General features: G+C 47.7%; 1 protein-coding gene across 1 annotated transcript; it reads left to right on the forward strand.

Annotated features, from left to right (window-relative positions):
* On the forward strand, window positions 1,935-21,762 carry DIO1 (deiodinase, iodothyronine type I). The gene is made up of 4 exons (XM_005678387.3): window positions 1,935-2,368; window positions 14,110-14,253; window positions 18,302-18,501; window positions 20,722-21,762. Exons 1-4 carry the CDS (start codon window positions 2,032-2,034, stop codon window positions 20,788-20,790), a joined length of 750 nt encoding a protein of 249 aa, XP_005678444.2. The 5' UTR covers window positions 1,935-2,031; the 3' UTR covers window positions 20,791-21,762.

A 23,318-nucleotide genomic window follows, 5' to 3' on the forward strand; every position in this document is an offset into this window, starting at 1 on the left:
TAGAACTATATGATGTTCTAGAGAAGGCAAAATTATGGAAATACTCAAAAGGTGAATGGTTGCCCACGGAGAGAGAGAAATGAACAGGTGGAGCACAGAAGATTTTAGGGCAACAAAACTATTCTTTATGATACTGTAATGGTGAATACAATCATCACATATTTGTCAAAACCCATAGAGTATACGGCACCAAGAGTGAACTCTAACGTAAGCTATGGACCTTGGGTGATAAGGATTTGTTAATACAGGTTCATCCATGTAACAGATGTACCACTCTGGTGGGATATGGCTATTGCAGAAGGCTGTGAATGTGTGGGAACAGGAGGTATATGGGAACTCACTGTACTTTCTGTTTATTTACTGTGAATCTAATACTGCTCCCAAAATAGCCCATTTAAAACAAACAATGATAAGAAAAAACAACTGACACCAGGGATAAAGATTGCTTTGTACCTGGCAAAATGCTGTATACACAGGAGAGTTATCGTGGCTTGAAGAGGCAAGTGTTTGCACTTTGTGGGCACAGCATGTGGTATTTGCACTGAGATGCTCAGAAAGAGAACATCTTTTGGAGCTGGTTTTTCTTTCTCTAAATAAAGTTAGTGGGCTGCTGGCCAAGGCTGACACCTTTTTGAAGGCGACAACCACTTTCATGGCGTTCTCCCTTCTGTCCTAACACACAGATACATAAATGCCTCAGGAGGCCTAAACTTACGCTTTGTGAATCAACCCCTTAGAGATTACTAACAGCAGAATGGGCCTGAGGCAACTTCCCTTCTCTGGGTCTCAGTTTCCCTGCTTAAAAAATGAAGTGGTTTCAGAGGTTTTCTGAAACACTCCACAGTTCTGAGCTTCTGTGATTCTTCTCTCTTTCTCTCATGAGCCAGGCACTCTCTGGCTTGAAGTTCTCTGGATACGTGGTTCTTTCCACCAGGACCACTAACCCCACTGGGCTGCTTACTGCTTGCTCTTCTGTATTTTGCAGAAGGCAATGGTAGCCCACTCTGGTGCTCTTGCCTGGAAAATCCCATGGATGGAGAAGCCTGGTGGGCTGCAGTCCATGGGATCGCTATGAGTCAGGCACGACTAAGTGACTTCACTTTCACTTTTCACTTTCCTGCATTGGAGAAGGAAATGGCAATCCACTCCAGTGTGCTTGCCTGGAGAATCCCAGGGATGGGGGAGCCCGGTGGGCTTCCGTCTATGGGGTCGCACAGAGTCGGACACGACTGAAGCGGGTTAGCAGCAGCAGCAGCAGCTTCTATATTTCTGGTTTCAGCATAGACATCGCTTGCTTGGGGAATTCCTCTTGACCTCTCTAAACAGAATTAGCTGCCCCCTCTTCATGCTCCCAGTGCCCCATTTAACCTTCCTCTCTGTACTTAATACAGGGAGGATACTCTTCTGTCTACTTGACCCTTCCCTGCTCTGCACTGCACCCAGCTAAGAGCAACATTGTATTTATTACTCTACCCTCAGTGCTGAGGGAAGGAGCAGGCCCAGGTTTCCTTGGGGATGTCAGTTCAGTCTCTACCTGGAGAGCTTCCAGACCCAAATCCTCTGGGCAGGGCTAGGCCTCCAGAAATTCACAACCACTAGCTAGAAGCTGTGAGTGAGAAAACATCCTTCAGCAGTAAAAGGACAATTTACATTATTAAATAATTAACAGTAGAACTTACTGCAACAGAGCCTTTCTAAAGAACCACAGAATCCCTTTAAGTGTGCCGGTTTAAACCTTTTGTTTTTTGATTTTATCAGAGGGAGAATTTAGGACCTGAAATCTTCCCATCCAGGTATCTCTCAAAGGTTAAGTAAGGCAAAAAGTCTGAAATGGTCATTAGAACAGACCTTTAGCCCCTGGCTTGAAATTTTCCATTCTATTGACCGGAAGGCAAGCCCCTTCTGTCCCGGCACCTTCCTCCTGTCTGGGTTGGCTGCCGCCATCCGTCACCTTTGTCCAGCTCCTCCCTGTGTGGCCGGGAGGTTTCCTCTCTGTCCACCGGCCTCAGAGCCAGCTCTGGCTGTGTTGTGATGGGGCTGCCCCCGCCAGGGCTATGGCTGAAGAGGCTCTGGGTCCTCTTTCAGGTGGCCCTGCATGTAGCCATAGGCAAAGTGCTCCTGACGCTCTTTCCCAGGAGGGTCAAGAAGAACATCCTGGCCATGGGCGAGAAGACTGGCATGACCAGGAACCCACACTTCTCCCATGAAAACTGGATCCCTACCTTCTTCAGTGCCCAGTATTTCTGGTTTATCCTGAAGGTCCGTTGGCAGCGACTGGAGGACATGACTGAACAAGGGGGTCTGGCCCCAAACTGCCCTGTAGTCCGCCTGTCAGGAGAGAGGTGCAGCATCTGGGACTTCATGCAAGGTCAGACGGCTGGTCCAAGCTTGAGACATGCTTGGATGGGGGTGTTTGAGGGGGTGGGCAGGTGGGGTGGAAAGCCTGAATGCCACTGCTCCAGCTGCTCCTTTTCCGGCTTCTTGTCCTCTTCCCACTTCCTGAAAACAAGGACTTCTCCTGGGTTCTGTTCTTCTAAGTGACACCACCACCTTCCCAGGCAATCAGATGGCAAGCCAGTCCCACTAGCCATCAGCTCCTTGAGCGCCGCTCTTCCTGCACAGTTGCTCTGCCTGGGATGTCTTCACCATCCCCTCCCCACCTCCCTGCCCCTATCTGGTCCACTCTGGTTCATCCTTCAGACTCTTGCTTAGTGACACCCCCTGATCTCGGTCCCCTGATCTCAGTTAATCCCCTCTTCTATGCTTCATATCCTAAACTTCGCTTTACACACCTGTCATGGTTTATAATTATTCATATGTGTGGGTGTTTGATTATTGTCTGTCCTCTTCACTAGCCTGCAAGCTCTATGCAAGTGGAGGCTGTGCTCTAACCCGCTGTTGGGTCCCCCTGGCTGCTGCTGGCTCATGGCGGTTGCCCAGTAAATATTTGTTGCAGATCTCTCTCTCTCCTTCTCCCAGACAAACCAGCTCTATCTGTTTGGGTTCTTAAAGGCCTCTCTGCTCAGGCTTCTCTTTTGTCCTCACAGCTGCTCTTCCTGCTCTTCCTCCTCCCCATCTTGCCCTCTCTTCCCACCTAACTTGAGGATGGTCACCAGATGACCCTTCCACAAACATATCCCTGGCTGACTGGTACCCCAGCTCACCAACCTTCAGCAGCCCCATCTGCATCCGGGATGAAGTCCAGGCTCAGCCTTGTTCTCTATGTCCTCTCTGGACTGACTCCAGTTTTCCTTCCCAACTTCACCTGCAGGCTTCCCCTCAGCACACTGCCTCCAGGTGAACTGCTGGCTCTTGTACATCCCTTGTGCTTTCCCTTTTCTGTCTTTGCTGACACCCTTCCCCTCCATCACCACCATTCCTCATCAGCAGGGTCTGCTCTCAGGCCTCCCCTGGGACACCAGCTCAGATCCCTACAGCTCTCCCGCTCTCCCTCCCTTCTCAACTCCTGGATCTCTGCCTGGACCTCTCCTGGGCACTGATCCTTCCTACCCAGCACTTGGCTGCCCAAGCACAAGTGTTATCCTCCTGCCCAGGCAGGGGCACCTTGGGACACGGCTGTGGAAATCCCAGGGCATGAACACCGCAAACAGAGGAGAGAAGGTCCCTGAGGTTACTGACTAATCTAGTGTTTTTCAAAGTGTGTTCTTTGGGAACCAAATCCCATAGATATGCTTTACTAGATAGTGTTCCCTGGTCAAAATAGTTTGAGAAATCCTGCATAGTATACTCTCCTCTGGGCTTCCCTGGTAGCTCAACTGGTAAAGAATCTGCCTGCACTGCAGGAGACCCCAGTTCGATTCCTGGGTCCAGAAGATCCCCTGGAGAAGGGATAGGCTACCCACTCCAGTATTCTTGGGTTTCCCTGGTGGCTCAGATGGTAAAGAATTCACCTGCAATACGGGAGGCCTGGGTTTGATCCCTGGGTTGGGAAGATCTCCTGGAGAAGGAAATGGCAACCTACTCCAGTATTCTTGCCTGAAGAACCCCCGTGGACAGAGGACCCTGGTGGGCTACAGTCCATGTGGTAGCAAAAAGTCAGACGTGACTGAGCGACTAAGCACAGTACATCCTCTCCTCCTGGAAATTCATCATGTGCATGAGCATAAGAGTCTCTGAGAGGCCCTGAAGCTTAAAAAAAAAAAAAAAAAAAAACTTGAAAAACTTTCACACAGCACTGACTAATTTTCCTAACACACACATACAACTTCCCACTCTCCGCTGGAGGGATATCCTATCATCGTCATATTAGTTCCAAAGAACACACTCTGGGAGATGCTGGCCTGATCCAGTGCTCTCATTTTAAAAGGGAAATGGAGGAAACTGAGGGCAAAGGTGGCAGAGCCAGTGCGTGACCAAGTCAGACCCAGGATCCGGGCTTCTTCATCCTGTTTTTCCAGTGTACCTCAGCAGACATTCATGAGCACCTCCCTCGAGCTAGATCCTCAGCTAGGCGCCAGGCTCTACTCAGAGCTGGGTCAGAGCTTGCTCTTTTGTTTGAGGAATTTATGGTTTCACGGTACAGACAGAAGTAATAACAAATCCATACAGTTCCATGAGGCTGAGGGGAGACTATAAAGGTATGAACTTCACCTGCAGGGCTTGGAAGGTTTCCTGGAGGAGGTGGTGTTGGAATTGAGCCCTGAAAAATAAGTAAGATTTTGGTAGCTTGAAAAGGGAAGAGTGTTTCAATTAGAGGGAAGGGTAAGAGTTTTTTTGCTCATGATCTTAAACTGCAGTGCAGAAATGACCTTGGTTTATTCAGCAAACATTCACTAAGTGACCACTGATGATAAGAACAGTGAGAATCAGCTCATGTTTCCTGTGAGTCTACCTCGTGCCAACTCCTGTGATAGAACCACGCCAATTTGCTGGCTTTTGATGGTCTAGTGGCCAGCCTCATGAACGCTAATGTGCCTCATGGCCAATTCACAGCATTTACTTGCTTATTTTAACTGCTTACTTTCCAGTGGGCCAGCGTACATTTAATTTTTTAAAATATTTATTTGTTTGGCTTCACCAGTCTTTGTTGCAGCATGTGAATGCTTAGTTGAGGCACATGCAATCTAGTTTCCTGACTAGGGATCAAAACCAGGTCCCCTGCATTGAGAGTGCAGTCTTAGCCACTGAATCACCAGGGAAGTCCTCAGTGTACTTTTTTAATACTGTTCTATTTGCCTCTGCTCCCTGCTGCTGCACCTGAAATTGATGATGGAGAGAGAAGGAGTCTGAGCAATGAAAAAAAAACTTTTATAAAATAGAATTTCAGCACATTGGTCCAGAGTCCCCTGAAGTAATAGGTACTGATGATACAGAAATAAACACAACTGGAAGATCTCATTGCTCAAGGAAGGAGATGATGGAGGGGTAGAGGGAACCAAGGAGTTCAGGAAGGAGTAGGGTCAGGTGGGAAGATGGTCAGGGGAGGGTTTCCTGGAGAAGAGAATGGTGAGCTGATGGTGTAAGCGCTGAAGCCTCGGGATGGGTGAGGAAGAGGAGAGTGGTGAACAGAGCAGGGTGGAGGGGAGGGCCAGTAGAGGTCTGATACAGGGAGGGGCATCAGTCAGTTTGGTAGAAGTAGGGTGTGAGAAGCATGAAGGAGTGAAGAAGGAGGCTGGAGATGTCATCAGGGATTAGAGCTTCTGGGGCCTCTGTGTCTTAGCAAAGAGCCTTCACTCTGAATGTATTGGTGAGTTCTTAGAAGGATCTTCAAGCAGAGTTAACATAATCAGTTCTGCTTATTAGAAAGACATTCTGTGTTGATGTTTGGCAGAAACCACACAATTCATAAAGCAATTATCCTTCAATTAAAAAATAAATAAAAATTTTCAAAAGGAAAAAAATAAAAAAGAAAGACAGTCTGTAAGAGGTTTGGAAACCCATCAGTCCACTAAAGAGCTCTGCTGTATGCTTTAGGTATAAATCCAGACTCATTTTGGAGCCCCAGGCTGGAAGGTCTGGAAGACTCTTTCAGTTCAGTTCAGTCGCTCAGTCATGTCCGACTCTGTGACCCCATGAATCGCAGCACCCCAGGCCTCCCTGTCCATCACCAACTCCCAGAGTTTACCCAAACTCATGTCCATCGAGTTGGTGATACCATCCAGCCATCTCATCCTCTGTCGTCCCCTTCTCCTCCTGCCCCCAATCCCTCCCAGCATCAGAGTCTTTTCCAGCAAGTCAACTCTTCGCATGAGGTGGCCAAAGTATTGGAATTTCAGCTTCAGCATCAGTCCTTCCAATGAATACCCAGGACTGATCTCCTTCAAAATGGACTGGTTGGATCTCCTTGCAGTCCAAGGGACTCTCAAGAGGCTTCTCCAGCACCACAGTTCAAAAGCATCAATTCTTTACCGCTCAGCTTTCTTCACAGTCCAACTCTAACATCCATACATGACCACTGGAAAAACCATAGCCTTGACTAGACAGACCTTTCTTGGCAAAGTAATATCTCTGCTTTTTAATATGCTGTCTAGGTTGATCATAACTTTCCTTCCAAGGAGTAAGCGTCTTTTAATTTCATGGCTGCAATCACCATCTGCAGTGATTTTGGAGCCCAGAAAAATAAAGTCTGACACTGTGTCCATTGTTTCTCCATCCATTTGCCATGAAGTGATGGGACCAGATGCCATGATCTTCGTTTTCTGAATGTTGAACTTTAAGCCAACATTTTCACTCTCCTCTTTCACTTTCATCAAGAGGCTTTTTAGTTCCTCTTCACTTTCTGCCATAAGGATGGTGTCATCTGCATATTTGAGGTTATTGATATTTCTCCCTGCGATCTTGATCCCAGCCTGTGCTTCTTCCAGCCCAGCGCTTCTCATGGTGTACTCTGCATAGAAGTTAAATAAGCAGGGTGACAATATACAGCCTTGACGTACTCCTTTTCCTATTTGGAACCAATCTGTTGTTCCATGTCCAGTTCTAACTGTTGCTTCCTGACCTGCATATAGGTTTCTCAAGAGGCAGGTCAGGTGGTCTGGTATTCCCATCTCTTTCAGAATTTTCCACAGTTTATTGTGATCCACACAGTCAAAGGCTTTGGCATAGTCAATAAAGCAGAAGCAGATGTTTTTCTGGAACTCTCTTGCTTTTTTGATGATCCAGCGATGTTGGCAATTTGATCTCTGGTTCCTCTGCCTTTGCTAAAACCAGCTTGAACATCTGGAAATTCACAGTTCACATATTGCTGAAGCCTGGCTTGGAGAATTTTGAGCATTACTTTACTAGCATGTGAGATGAGTGCAATTGTGTGATAGTTTGAGCATCTTTGGCATTGCCTTTCTTTGGGATTTGGGAAGACTCTTTACAGATCATATAAAGCAACCCTTTCATTTTTTCAGATGCAAAGGCCCAGAGAGGTAAAGGACTTGCTCAGAGTCACACAGAGAGTTCTTGTAGAGTCCGAACAAGAACTTGAGACTCCTGACTCTCAGGTGGTGTGCTTTCTAATGTTGGATAAAAAAACAGAATATCAGAGAAACTCTCAGCCACCTCTTATCCTCTGCAGGTACATGCACCTGCACACACCAGAAATACACCCCACGCAACACTGATAACTGCCACGTTGGGGTAGAAGGCAAATCTGGATGATCGCTTTTCTTAGAACCTGGCCATTAATCTGAAACTAGATTTATTTCACCCCCCATTTAAAATCTTCTAAAATCTCTCCAAGTATATTTATAAGGGGTCATCTAGTAACTATAAACAGGTTGGTTTTCCCTGCTAAGAGAGCCTGGTGTGGGGATTAATTTACTGATTTGGAGGTTGACCAGTAAGTTAACCAGTGATGGGTTTGAGTCTAGTGCTACCACAGAGCCGTTTCCCCACTTATACAAACAAGCTGGACTTGACAGTCAGTACTTGCTTGATGTTCTTGAACTGGTGTCCTCCGCAGTGTGGCCTGTGGACATGGGCAGGGGGCCAGTCCCCAATCTGGCCACCCCCTTGCCTCTATCCATTTTCCGTCTGCTACCAAAAAAGCAGGGAACTCAGTTGAAACTTTGCCCTCAATACTGATCACTGCACCCAGCCACACTATAAATAATTAAACAAATGACTGTGTTTCTTCACGTCCTAATCAGTGGATGTTGAAATTTTTATCCCATTAAAAACAAATTTCCAGACAGCTCATATTTGGCTCTGGTCCTGACCTTAAATCTCCTCAGTTCTTATCTGAAGTGTAACTCCCTGGGGTCATTGGAGGCCAATAGCTAGCCACTTGGCTATGACTGGCCTCTGAGCCTCCCCTGCTGTGACCTGAGCAAACTTGTCATATGGGGTGAGGAGGCAACCCGCTGAGGCCCTCCCAGTGCCTCCTAGGGCCTCCTGTGAGGTCATCTGCGCGGCAAGGATGACAAGAACTTTGTATCTCCAGTGGAACAGGCCTGCTTTCTCCTCAGGTACTGAAAAATGAGGAATATGTAAGCAATCATGTTTCTCCTTTTCCTTGGCCATCTGGAAACTCAGTCAATATTAGCTCAGTTACAATGAATGCATGGGCTTCCCAGGTGGCCCAGGGGTAAAGAATTCATCCGCCAATGCAGGAGATTCTAGTTCGATCCCTGGGTCAGGAAGATTCCCTGGAGAAGGAAATAGCAACCCACTGCAGTATTCTTGCCTGGGAAATCACATGGACAGAGGAGCCTGGCGGACTGCAGTCCATGGGGTCGCAAAGAGTCAGCCATGACTTGGCACAGCAGCAGCAGTACAATGAATGCTTGAGATCTGAGCCCCCTGGAGGGCCACGGCTTTCAAAATTTTTTATTTCATATTTTATTATATGTGTAAGCTCCTTTAAATCCTTTGTGGAACAAGTTAAAGAAATAACTAACCAAAGAAACCACAAGCAAGTCAAAATGTCCTCCACTCCCCATCATTCGACAAGTCCCACCAGTTCTACCTTTGCCCCTTCCCCCTGTACACACACACCAGCCTAGACTCCCATTAACTCCCTTGTGGATTTCCCCAGCTACCCCTAACTGCTTCTGCCCCTCCTCTGTTCTCACTCTCAATCCTTTCTCCACTGAGCAGCCAGGCCCATTCTACAGGGTCAGCCTATCATTTTTCATCTCGTAGCTTACAGTAGCAATCAGAGTTTTGGCTTGTAAGCAACAGAAACTCACTCGGGGTTTCTTAGTCACATGCATTTCCACGTGTATAAATGCCAAGTGTGTTAGAAAAATGTTACAGGCTCCCCAGAATCAGTCACAGCAGGAGCACTGGCCCTGAACAATCTTTTAGTTTCAGCAGTTGGGCCTGGAAGCTGCTGACACTGTGGTTGCCACGGGAAATCCCTCTCCACTGTAGGGACTTCACCATCCCCTTGCGGCTCTACCACTGGGGCGTGGATGGGTTCTACCATCTCAGTCACTCCAGAATCAAAGAACTACGTGGGAGGGTCCAACCAGCCAGCCTGTGCCCTAGCCGCTGGGAGGGAGAATGGACCTGGCCCATCTCTCTTCCATAGAGCAAGACTGGGCACAATCCCCTATTAATAGTACACAAAATAGGGAATTCCAAGCAGGAAGGAAGGCTACAGGCTGGGCAGCCAAAATTGCAACAAATGTCCACCATCCTTGCTTTATCTCCATGATGTCCCCTTGGACCTGGAAGAAAATCCACATTCTATGCCACGGCATAGGAGAGCCTGCCTGCTTTGGCCCTACCTACCTCTCCAGTTACATCTGTCACTGCCCTTGGCCTGGTTCCAGCCACAGTGGCCTTGCAGATCTTTCAATACACCAAGCTCTGTCCCTCCTGGGCCTCTGGACATGGCGCCCCTTTGCCTGGAATGACCCTCTTCTCCCTTTGCCCATGGTTGGCTCTTTCCTATTTCTCAGGGTAAACGGCATCTCCTCAGAGGCCTCCCCTGACCCACCAATGTTAAGTCACTCTTATAGTCTCTTTCCTGACACTTATCACAACTTGAAATGACTTCTTTTATGTATTTTCTTGTTTCCTGCCTGTCTCCCCATTAAACAGATCTTCAGTTGCATAGGGGCTTCCCTGGCAGCTCAGACGGTAAAGAATCTGCCTGCAATGCAGGAGACCCAGGTTCGATCCCTGGGTCGAGAAGATCCCCTGGAGAACGAAATGGCAGCCCACTCCGGTATTCTTGCCTGGAGATTCCATGGTCAGAGCAGCCTTGTGGGCTACAGTCCATAGGGTCGCAAAGAATCTGACACTTCTGAGCAACTAACACTTTCACATTCTAATTGCACACAGGCAGAGACCTGCTGCTTCTGCTCTGTGCTGAATCCGTAGTGTGTGGCGGAGGACTATGCACCTTATTCGCACTGAATGAATGCTTGTATTGCGATGAGGGTATACTCAGTGCTGCGGATGTGAGGAAGAATGAGGAACAGACCCTGCCCTCAGGGGCAGTGAGTAGACTGTGGGATGCAGACACTTAAACTGGCCATGCCACAGTGCAGGACCTGCTGGAGGAGTTACAGAAGGCTCTCACCCAGGGCTGTCTTCCTGGGTATGGGACCAGTGAATCACGAAGGGTGCTTATTCAGAAGGGGCTGAGCGCTCTTTGGAAGGACTGATGCTGAAGCTGAAACTCCAATACTTTGGCCACCCGATGCAAAGAGCTGACTCATTTGAAAAGACCCTGATGCTGGGAAAGATTGAGGGCAGGAGAAGAAGGGGACGACAGAGGATGAGATGGTTGAATGGCATCACTGACTCGATGGACATGGGTTTCGGTGGACTCCGACAGTTGGTGATGGACAGGGAAGCCTGGCGTTCTGTGGTTCATGGGGTCGCAAAGAGCCAGACACGACTGAGCGACTGAACTGAGTGCTCTGCCAGAACTGTCTTGAAATTCTTGATAGTTTTATCTTTAATTTGTATTTTGCAAGAGAAGACTTTTTGGACAATTGGACATGCCTCAGAGACTTGGATCCTTGGCTCACACAGGTTCCTGTTTCCTACAGCCTCCCTCCTCCCTCTCCCCGACCCCTAATAGTTCTCCCAGGACCACTCCTGGACTCCCAGGGCCCCAGCCTATCCAACCTCCTTGCTCCCACCCAGTGGCTGCTGCCACCTTCAGGCCCAGAGAGGATCTGGACCCAGGAATAGGAAAGGTTAGGGTCAGGTGTGGGCATCCTGCAGTATCTCACAGGAGAGCATGGAGGTGGCCATCCCCAGCCTGAGCTGACAGTGCCACGAATCCATTTGGCAAGTGACTGGGGTGACTTAATGGGAGAAGGCTTTTGCCCCCACTCCTTTCCTCGAGGTACCGAGCATGTCCCTGCATGGAAGTTGCAATACCCTGTGGGTTTGGGAGATGGCAGGTGGGAGGATGACATGTCTGGCTCAGTTTCTGTGCTCCTGGCGGGGGCCTGGTACGTTGGTCTGGTAGCTGGAGGGAAAGGAAAGCTGGTAGCCAGCAGCCACAAATACACATACATGAATGCAGAGTTTGGGGCCTCCTGGGTGACTGTGAGAGTCTACATTCACCCTATGAATATCTCTGTGCCCAGGGGAACCCGATATTAAATAGCAACTAAAAAGCAGCATGCCAGGGCAAGAGAGATACTGTACCAGAAAACTATATTTTAATATATTTATTGGCACTTTCCCCCACTTTTTGAATGAAAGGCCTTGAATTTTCATTTTGCCCTGGCCCAGCCAATTATGTGACCAATCCCCACGTTTCACTCTTTCTGGAGCCTTCTCCACTGCTCCCACTTAACAGCTCAGAGAGGAGATGAGAGCTTACACTTATTCAGTTCGGTTCAGTCACTCAGTCGTGTCTGATTCTTTGTGACCCCATGAACCGCAGCACGCCAGGCCTCCCTGTCCATCACCAACTCCCAGAGTTCACCCAAACCCATGTCCATCGAGTCAGTGATGCCATCCAGCCAACTTATCCTCTGTCATCCCCTTCTCCTCCTGCCCTCAATCTTTCCCAGCATCAGGGTCTTTTCAAATGAGTCAGCTCTTCACATCAGGTGGCCAAAGTATTGGAGTTTCAGCTTCAACATCAGTCCTTCCAATGAATATTCAGGGCTGATCTCCTTCAGAATGGACTGGTTGGATCTCCTTGCGGTCCAAGGGACTCTCAGGAGTCTTCTCCAACACCACAGTTCAAAGCATCAATTCTTCGGCGCTCAGCTTTCTTCGCAGTTCAATTCTCACATCCGTACATGACCAGTGGAAAAACCATAGCCTGGACTAGACGGACCTTTGTGGACAAAGTAATGTCTCTGCTTTTGAATATGTGTTTAGGTTGGTCATAACTTTCCTTCCCTGGTGGCTCAGAGGTTAAAGTGTCCGCCTCCAATGCGGGAGACCCGGGTTCAATCCCTGGGTCGGGAAAATCCCCTGGAGAAGGAAATGGCAATCCACTCCAGTATTCTTGCCTGGAGAATCCCATGGACAGAGAAGCCTGTAGCTTACAGTCCACGGGGTCGCAAAGAGTTGGACACAACTGAGCGACTTCACCTTACCCTTACCCTAACTTTCCTTCCAAGGAATAAGCGTCTTTTAATTTCATGGCTGCAATCACCATCTGCAGTGATTTTGGAGTCCCCCAAAATAAAGTCAGCTACTGTTTCCCCATCTATTTGCCATGAAGTGATGGGACCAGATGCCATGAGATTTAAGCCAACTTTTTCGCTCTCCTCTTTCACTTTTATCAAGAGGCTCTTTAGTTCTTCACTTTCTGCCATAAGGGTGGTGTCATCTGCATATCTGAGGTTATTGATATTTCCCTTGGCAATCTTGATCCCAGCTTGTGCTTTCTCCAGCCCAGCATTCCTCATGATGTATTCTGCATATAAGTTAAATAAGCAGGGTGACAATATACAGCCTTGACGTATACCTTTTCCTATTTGGAACCAGTCTGTTGTTCTATGTCCAGTTCTAACTGTTGCTTCTTGACCTGCATACAGGTTTATCAAGAGGCAGGTCAGGTGGTCTGGTATTCCCATCTCTTTCAGAATTTTCCGCAATTTATTGTGATCCACACAGGCAAAAGCTTTGGCATAGCAGAAATAAATGTTTTATTTATTTATTTCAATAAAGCAGAAATACATGTTTTTCTGGAACTCTGTTGCTTTTTTGATCATCCAGCGGATGTTGCCAATTTGATCTCTGTTTCCTCTGCCTTTTCTAAAACCAGTTTGAACATCTGGAAGTTCACAGTTCACATATTGCTGAAGCCTGGCTTGGAGAATTTTGCATTACTTTACTAGCGTGTGATATGAGTACAAGTGTGTGGTAGTTTGAGCAATATTACACTTATTGGGTACCTACTATGGGTAGGCACCATTCTAAGCCCTTATCTGCTTTAACTTACCTAATCCTTAGAACAGTCCTATCAGGTAAGTATTGTTATTATGTCCATTTGTGGGTGAGGAAACAGGTGCTTTGAATAGAAAGAGCACCATATCGAGAATCGGGAAGCCAGAATGTTGGGTTTAACGCCAGCATTGACCTGCTGTGTGACATGAAACAAGCCTATAAGCCAGAGGGTAAAAAATCACCCACCTTGCAGTACACTAATCACATTGATGACAGAACAGATGGGTGCCTGCCTTATCACTGCATGAAAGGGGCTCTTTTTGTCATTATTTCCTTCCCAGTGAGAGCAGGTGGTCCACTGAAACTGCCTGATAGAATCCCTTCATTCTGGAGAGGAGTCAGCTGGCTCTGCTGCTGCTGCTGCTAAGTCGCTTCAGTCGTGTCTGACTCTGTGCGACCCCACAGACGGCAGCCCACCAGGCTCCCCCGTCCCTGGGAATCTCCAGGCGAGAACACTGGAGTGGGTTGCCATTTCCTCCCCAGTGCGTGAAAGTGAAAAGTGAAAGGGAAGTCGCTCAGTTGTATCTGACTCTTAGCGACCCCATGGACTGCAGTGCACCAGGCTCCGCCGCCCATGGGATTCTCCAGGCAAGAGGACTGGCTCTAGCCTCTGCTAAATCACGTGTTCTAAGCTTCTGCCCCCCCACCGCCGCACTGTGCCCTGTCTCCATCTTAGAGAGGAAATAAAGGTAACAATGAAAGCAGGAGTGAAGACGGTGCTTGCAAAAGAAATGCTATGTGTCGATTATTGGTTGATGATGGTACCATTTGTTTTAGGCAACAGACCCTTGGTGCTGAATTTTGGAAGTTGCACCTGACCTTCATTTATTTTCAAATTTGACCAATTCAAGAGACTTATTGAAGATTTTGGTTCTGTAGCAGATTTTCTCATCATTTACATCGAAGAAGCACATGCATCAGGTAAAAAAAGATGTCCTTCCCTCTCCCCTTCACTCATGGTTGGGGGTGGGAAGAAGAGGAAGAGAGAAGGAAAGAGTCACTATTTGTTGAGGACCTAACTCAGTCGCTGCTACTCGCTAACTCCATAGTCTGTGCTCTCTGCTAGTCACACAGAGCAGAAACCTGGAGTGCTTCTAACATTGAGTGGGTAAGTTGGGGAATCAGGGGGAGGAGCTCATCTGAGCGCAATTAATCACAAGGAATTTAGACCTTGTGAAATGTCATGAATGAAACGGCGGCTCTCTCGCGATGTGTGAGATCCATCCTAAGGCTCTCCAAGCTCCAAGGGAGCTTCTCCCTGGTTCATCTCCATCCATGGTTCCCAAGCATTGCGAGTGCCAGAAGCACCAGGGCTTGTGAAAGCACACTGCTGGACCCCACCCTGAGTTGGAGTTAAACCTGGGGTGGGGCCTAAAAATTTACATTTCTAGCCATCTCTGAGTGATGCTGAAGCTATGGATTAGGGGACCACACTTTGAGAACCCCTGCTCTGGGCCAGCTTTTAGCTGAGGCTGCAATCCTTGTTTCAGCTCCTAATAGGTGATGGCTTATCTTCATTATTTAATAGGAAATCTTGTTCCTTTGCTGAACAGCTCTTTGAGAAAGTCCTGCCTTACCACGGGCAGACATGTCCTTCCTGAAACTTCTACAGCTTGGTCGAAGCCTCTTGAACTTTACAGGATAATCAGACACATCCCTGTCTTTCTGATTTTTATGGGAACTGAACCCAAGAGTTTGGCCCAAGCCTCAAACTCTGAGGTTGGAGAAGGCAAGAAGGCTCATGTGGCTGAGTGAAATGAGAATTATTTACTCACCCCATCACCCCACAAGACAAGAAGCTGTTTCAGTCATCTGTCACTCAGCACCTGGTAGAGTCCATGTTATAGAGTCAGAGCTCAGTGAAAGTTGGGTGAATAAGTGAGCATTTAGACCAGTATTAGCCTGCTGGCTTATCCATGTGTTTAGAGATTGTTATTAATTATCAACAAAGCTGCTCCATCAGCCCTTTCCCCAGAGTGGTCCTAGATCCCTCGTGTCTGAGCCATGTGGGTTGCCTGTTGAAAATGCATCTTCCAGGGCCCATCCTAGGCCCATTGCGTCTTAATTTATATGCACCCAGAGGTTAGAGAACTGCTTTCAGCCTAACACTATGCTCATTTAACTGGCAGCTTCTATCTTCATTGAAGACTTTGGGGCAATTAAAAATATTAGCATAGGGTAACAGTTACGTGGAGGTTCATTAAACTGTTCTCTCTACTTTTATGTATATTTGAACATTTCCAAAATAAAATTCAAAATAAACAGCATAGGCAACAGTAGAGCAAAGTCAAGAACTGTGTGTTTCTTTGTTAAATACCCTTTGGGAGAGCAGCAGCCATCAGTGAAAGGAAAGAGAACTCAGGCACCTACAGGTGTCAGGGTCTCCATGGCTGAGAGGAGGCGATGCCTTGATGTTCGCACAGTTGATGGTGGAAGCTCTGCCAAAGCTGATTTAACTCTGGGGGCAGTGCTGCTCAGTCTTTAAAGTGCACGCGAGTCACCTGGTAAGCTTGTTAAGATGCAGGTTCTGGATCACAGGGCAGCAGAGGGGGGCCTGAGACTGGGCGCTTTAAGTCATGCCCCCAGGTAGTGTTGAACCTGCTGGTCCAGGGACCACGCTTGGAGTAATAATGTTGTAGAGAATCCAGCTTTAATCTCTAAAAGAACAAGTTGCAAAGTGCAACAAGAGCAGTTGGGTCATCACAGAAATTTCCTGATACCTGTCTCCTCCCCTGCTTTCTCCTGGAATCCGACCGAGCAGGTTGAACCCTTTCCTGGACCCAGGGCTGTCCATGTCAAGCCACTGAGGGAAAGGCTTCCTATTCCAGCCCTGACCTATACTGGTTTCTGTGCTGTGTATCCTCTGTGCTGGGCCACTCCTAGTTCAAGCATTTCTTCTTCCTCCCCAACTCCTTCCCCAGGGTACTCACTCCATCAGTCAGAAGTAGGTAAGGCCTGAATCCCAGAACTAAAATGCACAGAGCCAGTGTCCTCCAATCCTAGGAGGTCTGAGCCAATCAGTTGACTTCCTTTTCCCCCACATACCACGTGTCTGTTCAGGTAAATTACAGGGAGGCATGAGTTGTGGTAGGAAGATTGCCCTAGCTGCATCACGGGCTGGCCACGTGATCTGGACAGCTTACCTTCCATGCCCACTTCTGTGCCACTAAAATAGAATAATAGCACCTATCTCCCAGAACAAGTCTTCCCATGTGGCACTAGTGGTTAAGAACCCACCTGCCAATGCAGGAGACATAAGAGACACAGGTTCAGTCCCTGGGTTGGGAAGATCCCCTGGAGGAGGGCATGGCAACCTACTCCATTATTCTTCCCTGGAGAATCCCAAGGACAGAGGAGCCTGGCAGCGTACGGTCCATAGATTCGCAAAGAGTCAGACACGACTGAGCATGCACACACAGGTCTCCCAGAATAACCCACTTAACAGAATTTACTGAGTACCTACTATGTGTCCAGCCCTGTGCTGGGCCAAGGGACACACAGAGATAAGAGGTGCATGCAGCGCCTGTCTCTGAAGAACTCACAGTTAAAGGTGGGGAGGCGGGTCACTGCTGCCCTCTGGGCCTCCGCACTCCCAGCCGCAGGGTGGGGATGAGAAGGACATCCCGTGAAGCGCCAGGGAGCTAATGGATGGAACAGACTGCTCGCCTAGACACGACACGCATAAGTTGGTGTTACTGTCATCAGCAAAGTTTAGCTGTCTTGGGGCAGTTAATAAATACTTTAAACTGAGTCCAGGCTGTTGTAACTGGATATGAATTTCTTCTGATCCTGGGTTTTCCTAAGGGAAGAGTACTTTGAGAGGACTTTGAAGCACAAGAAGGAGGAGCCAGTTCTGCTGGTCGACTTCAGCAGCTTACATTACCCTGGGAGGCAACTATTATAAATGCAGGCCCCATGGCTTCTGAAAGAACCCATACCACATTATCTGGGTTCCAATCTCCCCAGATATGGGGAGAGTAGAAGGGCAAGGCCAGTACCAGTTTAGGATATTTTTTCAACCTGTGGGCCCATTCACTAATGAGGACCAGCTCATTTAAGTTGGCAGATGGGCATCTCGGCCAGTGAAGCCAATTGAAAATCCCCTCCCCTTTAAAGCAGGGGTCCCCAACCTCTAGGATCTAATGCCTGATGATCTGAGTTGCAGCTGATATAATAATAATAGAAATAAAGTGCACAATTAATGTTACGCACTTGAATCATCCCCAAATCGTCCCCCCACCCACCACCCAGTCCGTGGAAAAACTGTCTTCCAAAAACCGGATCCTAGTGCCAAAAATGTTGGGGGCCACTGATTTAAAGTGAAGCAATCTTAAATAGATTTGTTTCAGGGTGAGGGTGGGGCATCCAGAGAAAAATAGTAGAACACCTGTAGTAGAGAATGAAAACTGAAAAAAAAAAAAAAAAAGAATGAAAACTGGCTTCTCTACTTGTCTGCTATTTTGGAGCAGTCAGGCAAGGTAAGTCAATAGCAGCTACAATGAACCAGGTAGAATACTGGGAATTCTACAGAATTATCTCAGGTAAGCCTTACAGCCAACTGAAATGTGGGTTCTTTTAATTCATTTAGCAGATGGGAAAACTGAGAATTTAAAAAGATTTAAAGAGCCTGCCCAATATCACACAGCCGAGTATATCAAGGAAGGCTTCCTGGAGGAGATGGTGTGACAGCAGTGGTTCTCAACCCAGGGTAATTTTTGTACCGCAGAGGGCATTTGGCAATGTCTGAGACATTTTCGGTTGTCACAAGCTGAAGGCAAGGTGACACCACGGACATCTAGTGTGTAGTGGCCAAAGATGCTGCTTAACACCTTACAACACACCAAATAGCCCCTACAACAAAGAATTATCTAGCCCAAATTGTCAGTAGTGCGAAAGTTGAGAAGTCCTCCATCTGGGACCCTCAGTTAAAAGTGGGGCGGTATCTAACCTGCAGATCTTTCTGTTACAGATGGCTGGGCTTTTAAGAACAACGTGGACATCAAGAATCACCGGAATCTCCAGGACCGCTTGCGGGCAGCCCACCTGCTGCTGGACAGGAGCCCCCAGTGCCCCGTGGTGGTAGACACAATGAAGAACCAGAGCAGCTCGTGCTACGCAGCACTGCCAGAGCGGCTCTATGTGCTCCAGGAGGGCAGGATCCTGTACAAGGTGGGGACTTGTGGCAGGGGACCCAGGGAGGGCAGGGTAAGGGCAGAGAGAGGACTGTGTTTCAAATCGCTGCCTGGTCATTTACCAGCCACGTGACAACAGGCAAGTCCTTTCCCCTCTTGGAGCTTCAGTTTCTTCTCTAAAATGGAGACATGCACCCCCACCTCACAGGGGATGGAATAATGCATAAGAAAGGCATTTGGACTGGTGTTGCAGCTTCCCGGGTGCCTTCTGAATGCAGAAGACTGGCCCAGCCCTCATTTGCTTTGAGAGACAATGTTTCCATATCGAGAACAGTGCTCAGAGGAGGAAATAGACTTGCCTAAGGCCAAGTTGCACAAGGCTCCTATTTCAATTCTAAATCCTCTCCGATGGGATGGGAGTGGGAGGGTCTGAAGCTGCTAATCCCTGAAACAGGCCTGAACCTGGAATGGGTGTAGAGGCTGGAAGACCACCTCCTCTGTAGCTTGGAGCGGCACATGCTGAGGCAGGACCTGAGCCCAGTCTGCTTTCCTGGTGATCATGTACCCCTCCAATGCTTCCAGCTTGGTGAGGGTGGAGGAAGGGAGCACAGCTTCTGATCCTGGGGGCGCTGTGAGCCTCCCCTGTTGTGTGTTGTGCCTTGCGCAGTCACTCAGTCTTGTCTGACTCTCTGCAGCCCCACGGACTGTAGCCCACCAGGCTCCTCGGTCCATGGGATTTTCCAGGCAAGAATACTGGAGTGGGTTGCCATTTTCTTCTCCAGCGGATCTTCCCAACCTAGGGATCAAAACTGTGTCTCCTGTGGTTTCTGCGTTGGCAGGCAGATTCTTTACCACTAGTGCCACCTGGGAATCACTAGCCTCGCCTGAGAGGATAGAAATTAGGTTTTACATCTGCTGAAGGGATTCAAACCTGGGGGAGCATATGAAGCCCAGTTCTGGGGTGCCTCTCTGCCCGTGGGTCAGGTGGGCCTTACTTATGCCGGTGAAACAAGCAACAACCTGCACACACATTCTCAGAATGCTAAGGGTCACAGCATGAGGGTTTGAGTCCTTCTTCCCTTCCCGTCCCCTGTGACACAGTACTGAGGTGGCCTGATTGAGGCAAGCTGGGTACTGAGTCCCTACCTGGGGTTAGGCCCTGAGCAAGTTCTGGAAACACAAGCGCAAGTTTAAAAGGAGCCTCAACTTACTTCAAAGTACTCACATCTGGAGGAGCAGGGAATAAGAAGGCATAAATAGAGCGTTACAGCTTCCCGGGTGCTGTAAGGCTCCAGGGCACGGACTGCAAAGGGCCAGATAGGAAATATGACTGCATGGGGGCCAAACAATCCCCACTGAAACACTTCAGGTTTGCTATTATAGCACAAAACCAGCATAGACAGTATGTAAAGGAAAGGGTGTGAGACATCAGGATAGATCTGGCTCTCAGACGATAAATTTCCTGAACCCTGAGGAAGGGCAGGCTTTTCAGAGGAGGTGACACCTGCTTAGGATAAGGAGGCTGCCACGTGAACCTGGTGAGTAAAAAGCATTGCAAATACAGGAAGGAGAGACAAGCCCTGAGGTGTGTTAGGGCAGGGTGTGGAGGGTTGGGCCATTTCCATTATAAAAGGCTCATTCTGGACCGAGGAGTTCAGCCTACATCTGCGAGCAAAGAGCCACTGAAGAGTTGTGAGCCACGGAGAAGCACAAATCAGATCTCTACTTTAGAAAGATCGTGGACTACTAGGTGAAGAATGGGCTGGAGGAAACAGACACAACACTCTAAAGCAAATATACTCCAATTAAAAAAAAAAGAATGGACTGAAGGAGCTGGGGTGGTTGTTGCCCAAACAGGAGGTGAAGAGGGCTGAACTGAGGCCATGGGATTAGACAGGCAGAGGTGGTTTGATGCAGAGTGAGCAGAACTTGATGTGAGAGGTGGCTGGTCTGAAGGTCCAGCTGTGGAAGAGAAGCTTATTTGTCTACATCCCTTTTTCCTTTTGAAACTATCCTCTTTACCTGCTCTGGTTTTCCTCCTGCTTCTTTGTCCAGTCTTCCCATTACATGTTGGTGCCATTCCACACGCTTTCCCTGGGTGCTCTCATCTATCTCATGGACATCTGCCCTTGACTGCACCATCCTGATGACTTCCACAAAGATGTCACCAGCTCACATCTCTCAGCTCAGCTCAGCCCCAGACCTACATATTCCCGCAAGTTGGAAATCTGGAAATGCTGACTCATTTCTCTTGCAGGGTAAACCTGGTCCTTGGAACTACCATCCAGAGGAAGTTCGTGCTGTTCTGGAAAAGCTCCACAGTTAATCTGGACGGATTGCCCAGTTCTAGGTGCCCAACATGAGGGCCCCTTAAGGCTTGGTTTGACCCCCATCCCAGCTGTCATTTACCTCTTGTCCCAGTTGAATCACTAGCCTGGATTTTTCTGATCCAAGCAAACAATGGTTGCAATGAGAAAATGAAGCCACAAGTAAGCCGAGTATTAAAGAAGGTAAAATTCCATACTGCTCCCACCATGGAGGCCGTGTTCCTTGCACAGCATTCTAAGAATGAGAGCAGGTATACGCTGCGTTTCCTTCTGAGTATCCAGCCACTCTAATATGGCATTCCTTGAATGAAGTAAATTCATTGTACCAAATTTGCCATCTAAAGAATTGATCATTTAAGACACTAAATTGGCTTTTAGAACTAAGCATGGGGAGAACTCCAGGTTTTCAAAGGAATTCAAAGAGAATGGGAGCAGACAGTACAGATGGTAATCTCTTTCTTGCCAAAACATTTAAAACAAAGGATGGTGGCAGTGATGGGTGAGTTTTCACAGTAATATATTTTCAGTTCCACAGTAGAAGAGGAGGGTGCTCACTTTACCACCTTTGAATATATCTCATAGACGTCTCGCTCTCCGTACCTGGGAATCTTCTTTTATTTTCAATTATAACGAGCTGCTTGGTGGGAGGACTGGCTTCCTAAAACCACTATGACCTTGATCAAACTAGACAACAAATACCACAGAGCTGTCACTCAGTTATACAGAAACTCATATCTGAAATCCTGTTTCTCCGGTTTCTTCACAAGTCTCCTAGAAGGTCATTTGCATTAGATCACCTCAGACTAATGGATAACCATTGGTACTGAGCTGTTTTAACTCTGCCTCTTTTCATATTTGTTCATGACGGCCACAGCTTAAAGTGCACACGGCTGTGACTTGATTTGAAAGAAAATGTTTTAAGATGCAGCAAGCCAACATAGAATGATTAAAAGCTATCAGGCTCTTCTGGATGGCTTCAGTGTGATCTTTACATTGCCTTTTCTAATTCGTGTCCGCTTGTTCTATTTTTTATTCTAGACCAATCTAATCTGATGAGCAAAAAAATACCATATGCTGGAAGGCCCTCCTTTGGTGGGAAGAACACTCAGCCTCTGTGTGTTACCTGTCTAACCTGGGTCTGTCTCATAAACTCCTTGCCAGAGAATGTCCACACTGAAATCAAATTACCTTCACAACATGACATGATAGAAAAGACTTGGGAGGCATTTTTCTAACATGAAAACACGTTTTTCTCGTCTCTGTCTTACCTGCCAAGGAACTTTTAAAAATAGTTGTTAATCATTTATCAGGCACGGGCACTTTCAGATTTGCAGTCTTATTTAATCTCTATATAGGTCAAAGAGGAGATTATTAGACCCATTTTACAGATGAGGAAACCAAGGCTCAGAATTAAGTAATTAATGGAAGGCCTCAGACTCAGTAAGCAACAAGCTGAGATTCAAACCTCATCTCTAACTTCAAACCAGAATCCCAGCTCTGCTCCCTGCTGGCTGTGTGATTTTGGTTAAAGCTGCTTTGGTATCTTGAACTACAAAACAGGGTATCAACAGTGGCTACCCTACAGGGACTCATGAGTAAAGCACTCAGAACTGTGCCTGGCTTGGAGAAACTGCCAGGCTACTGGAAATGTTGGCTACTATTGTTACCATCGTTACTGCTCCACAGTGCCTCCCTGGGCTCCCTTTTTAGGTGCTGGGAGATGGAAAAAAACACAGGATAGTAGAGACACTGAATGAAACTCTTCATCCTGCCAAAGCCACTGACCGATACTGGTGTGAGTTTGTAAGAGGATACAGGGGACAAGTAGCTGTGAAGCAGCGGGTATAAAGCACAGCTGAGCACTGTCCTTGGTAAGCAGGGTTGCTCAGTCTCTCCGCAGTATTTGATTCTGTGTGACCCCAAGGACTGTAGCCCGCCAGCCTCCTCTGTCCATGGGATTTTTTTCCAGGCAAGAATACTGGAGTGGGTTGCCATTCCTCCTCCAGGGAATCTTCCTGACCCAGGGATCAGAGGCTCCTGCATCGCAAGCAGATTCGTTACCGCTGAACCATCAGGGAAGCCCTTCCTAAGCACTAAATTCCACAAAAAGAGGCAGAGTATAAAGCTGTCCTCCTCTGAATCACTTTTCAGGTGGTCCTTCAACTCACACCTATAAACGCCTAGAAAGCTCCCAGTTCTAAACAAATAATAGTAGCGAACAGAGGAATTTTCAGAAAGCTAAACTAGATCCCAAACAATCCAATTAAATTTTCCTCGATATAATGCTTCAGACACTAATTGAGTCCTGATTTCTTCTCTGGGTGCTGAGAGATGATGCAAAGATGACAAAGGGGGCGGGGGGACCGGGCTGGACATACACTGCAATAACCATAATTCAAGGTCAGATATGACGGGTTAGAGTTGTACTGTGTTGTGCTTAGTCACTTAGTCGTGTCCAACTCTTTGCAACCCCATGGACTGTAGCCCACCAGGCTCCTCTGCTCATGGCGGTTCTTCAGGCAAGAAT

The sequence above is a fragment of the Capra hircus genome, chromosome 3 (assembly GCF_001704415.2).
Source record: "Capra hircus breed San Clemente chromosome 3, ASM170441v1, whole genome shotgun sequence".
Lineage (NCBI taxonomy): Eukaryota > Metazoa > Chordata > Mammalia > Artiodactyla > Bovidae > Capra > Capra hircus.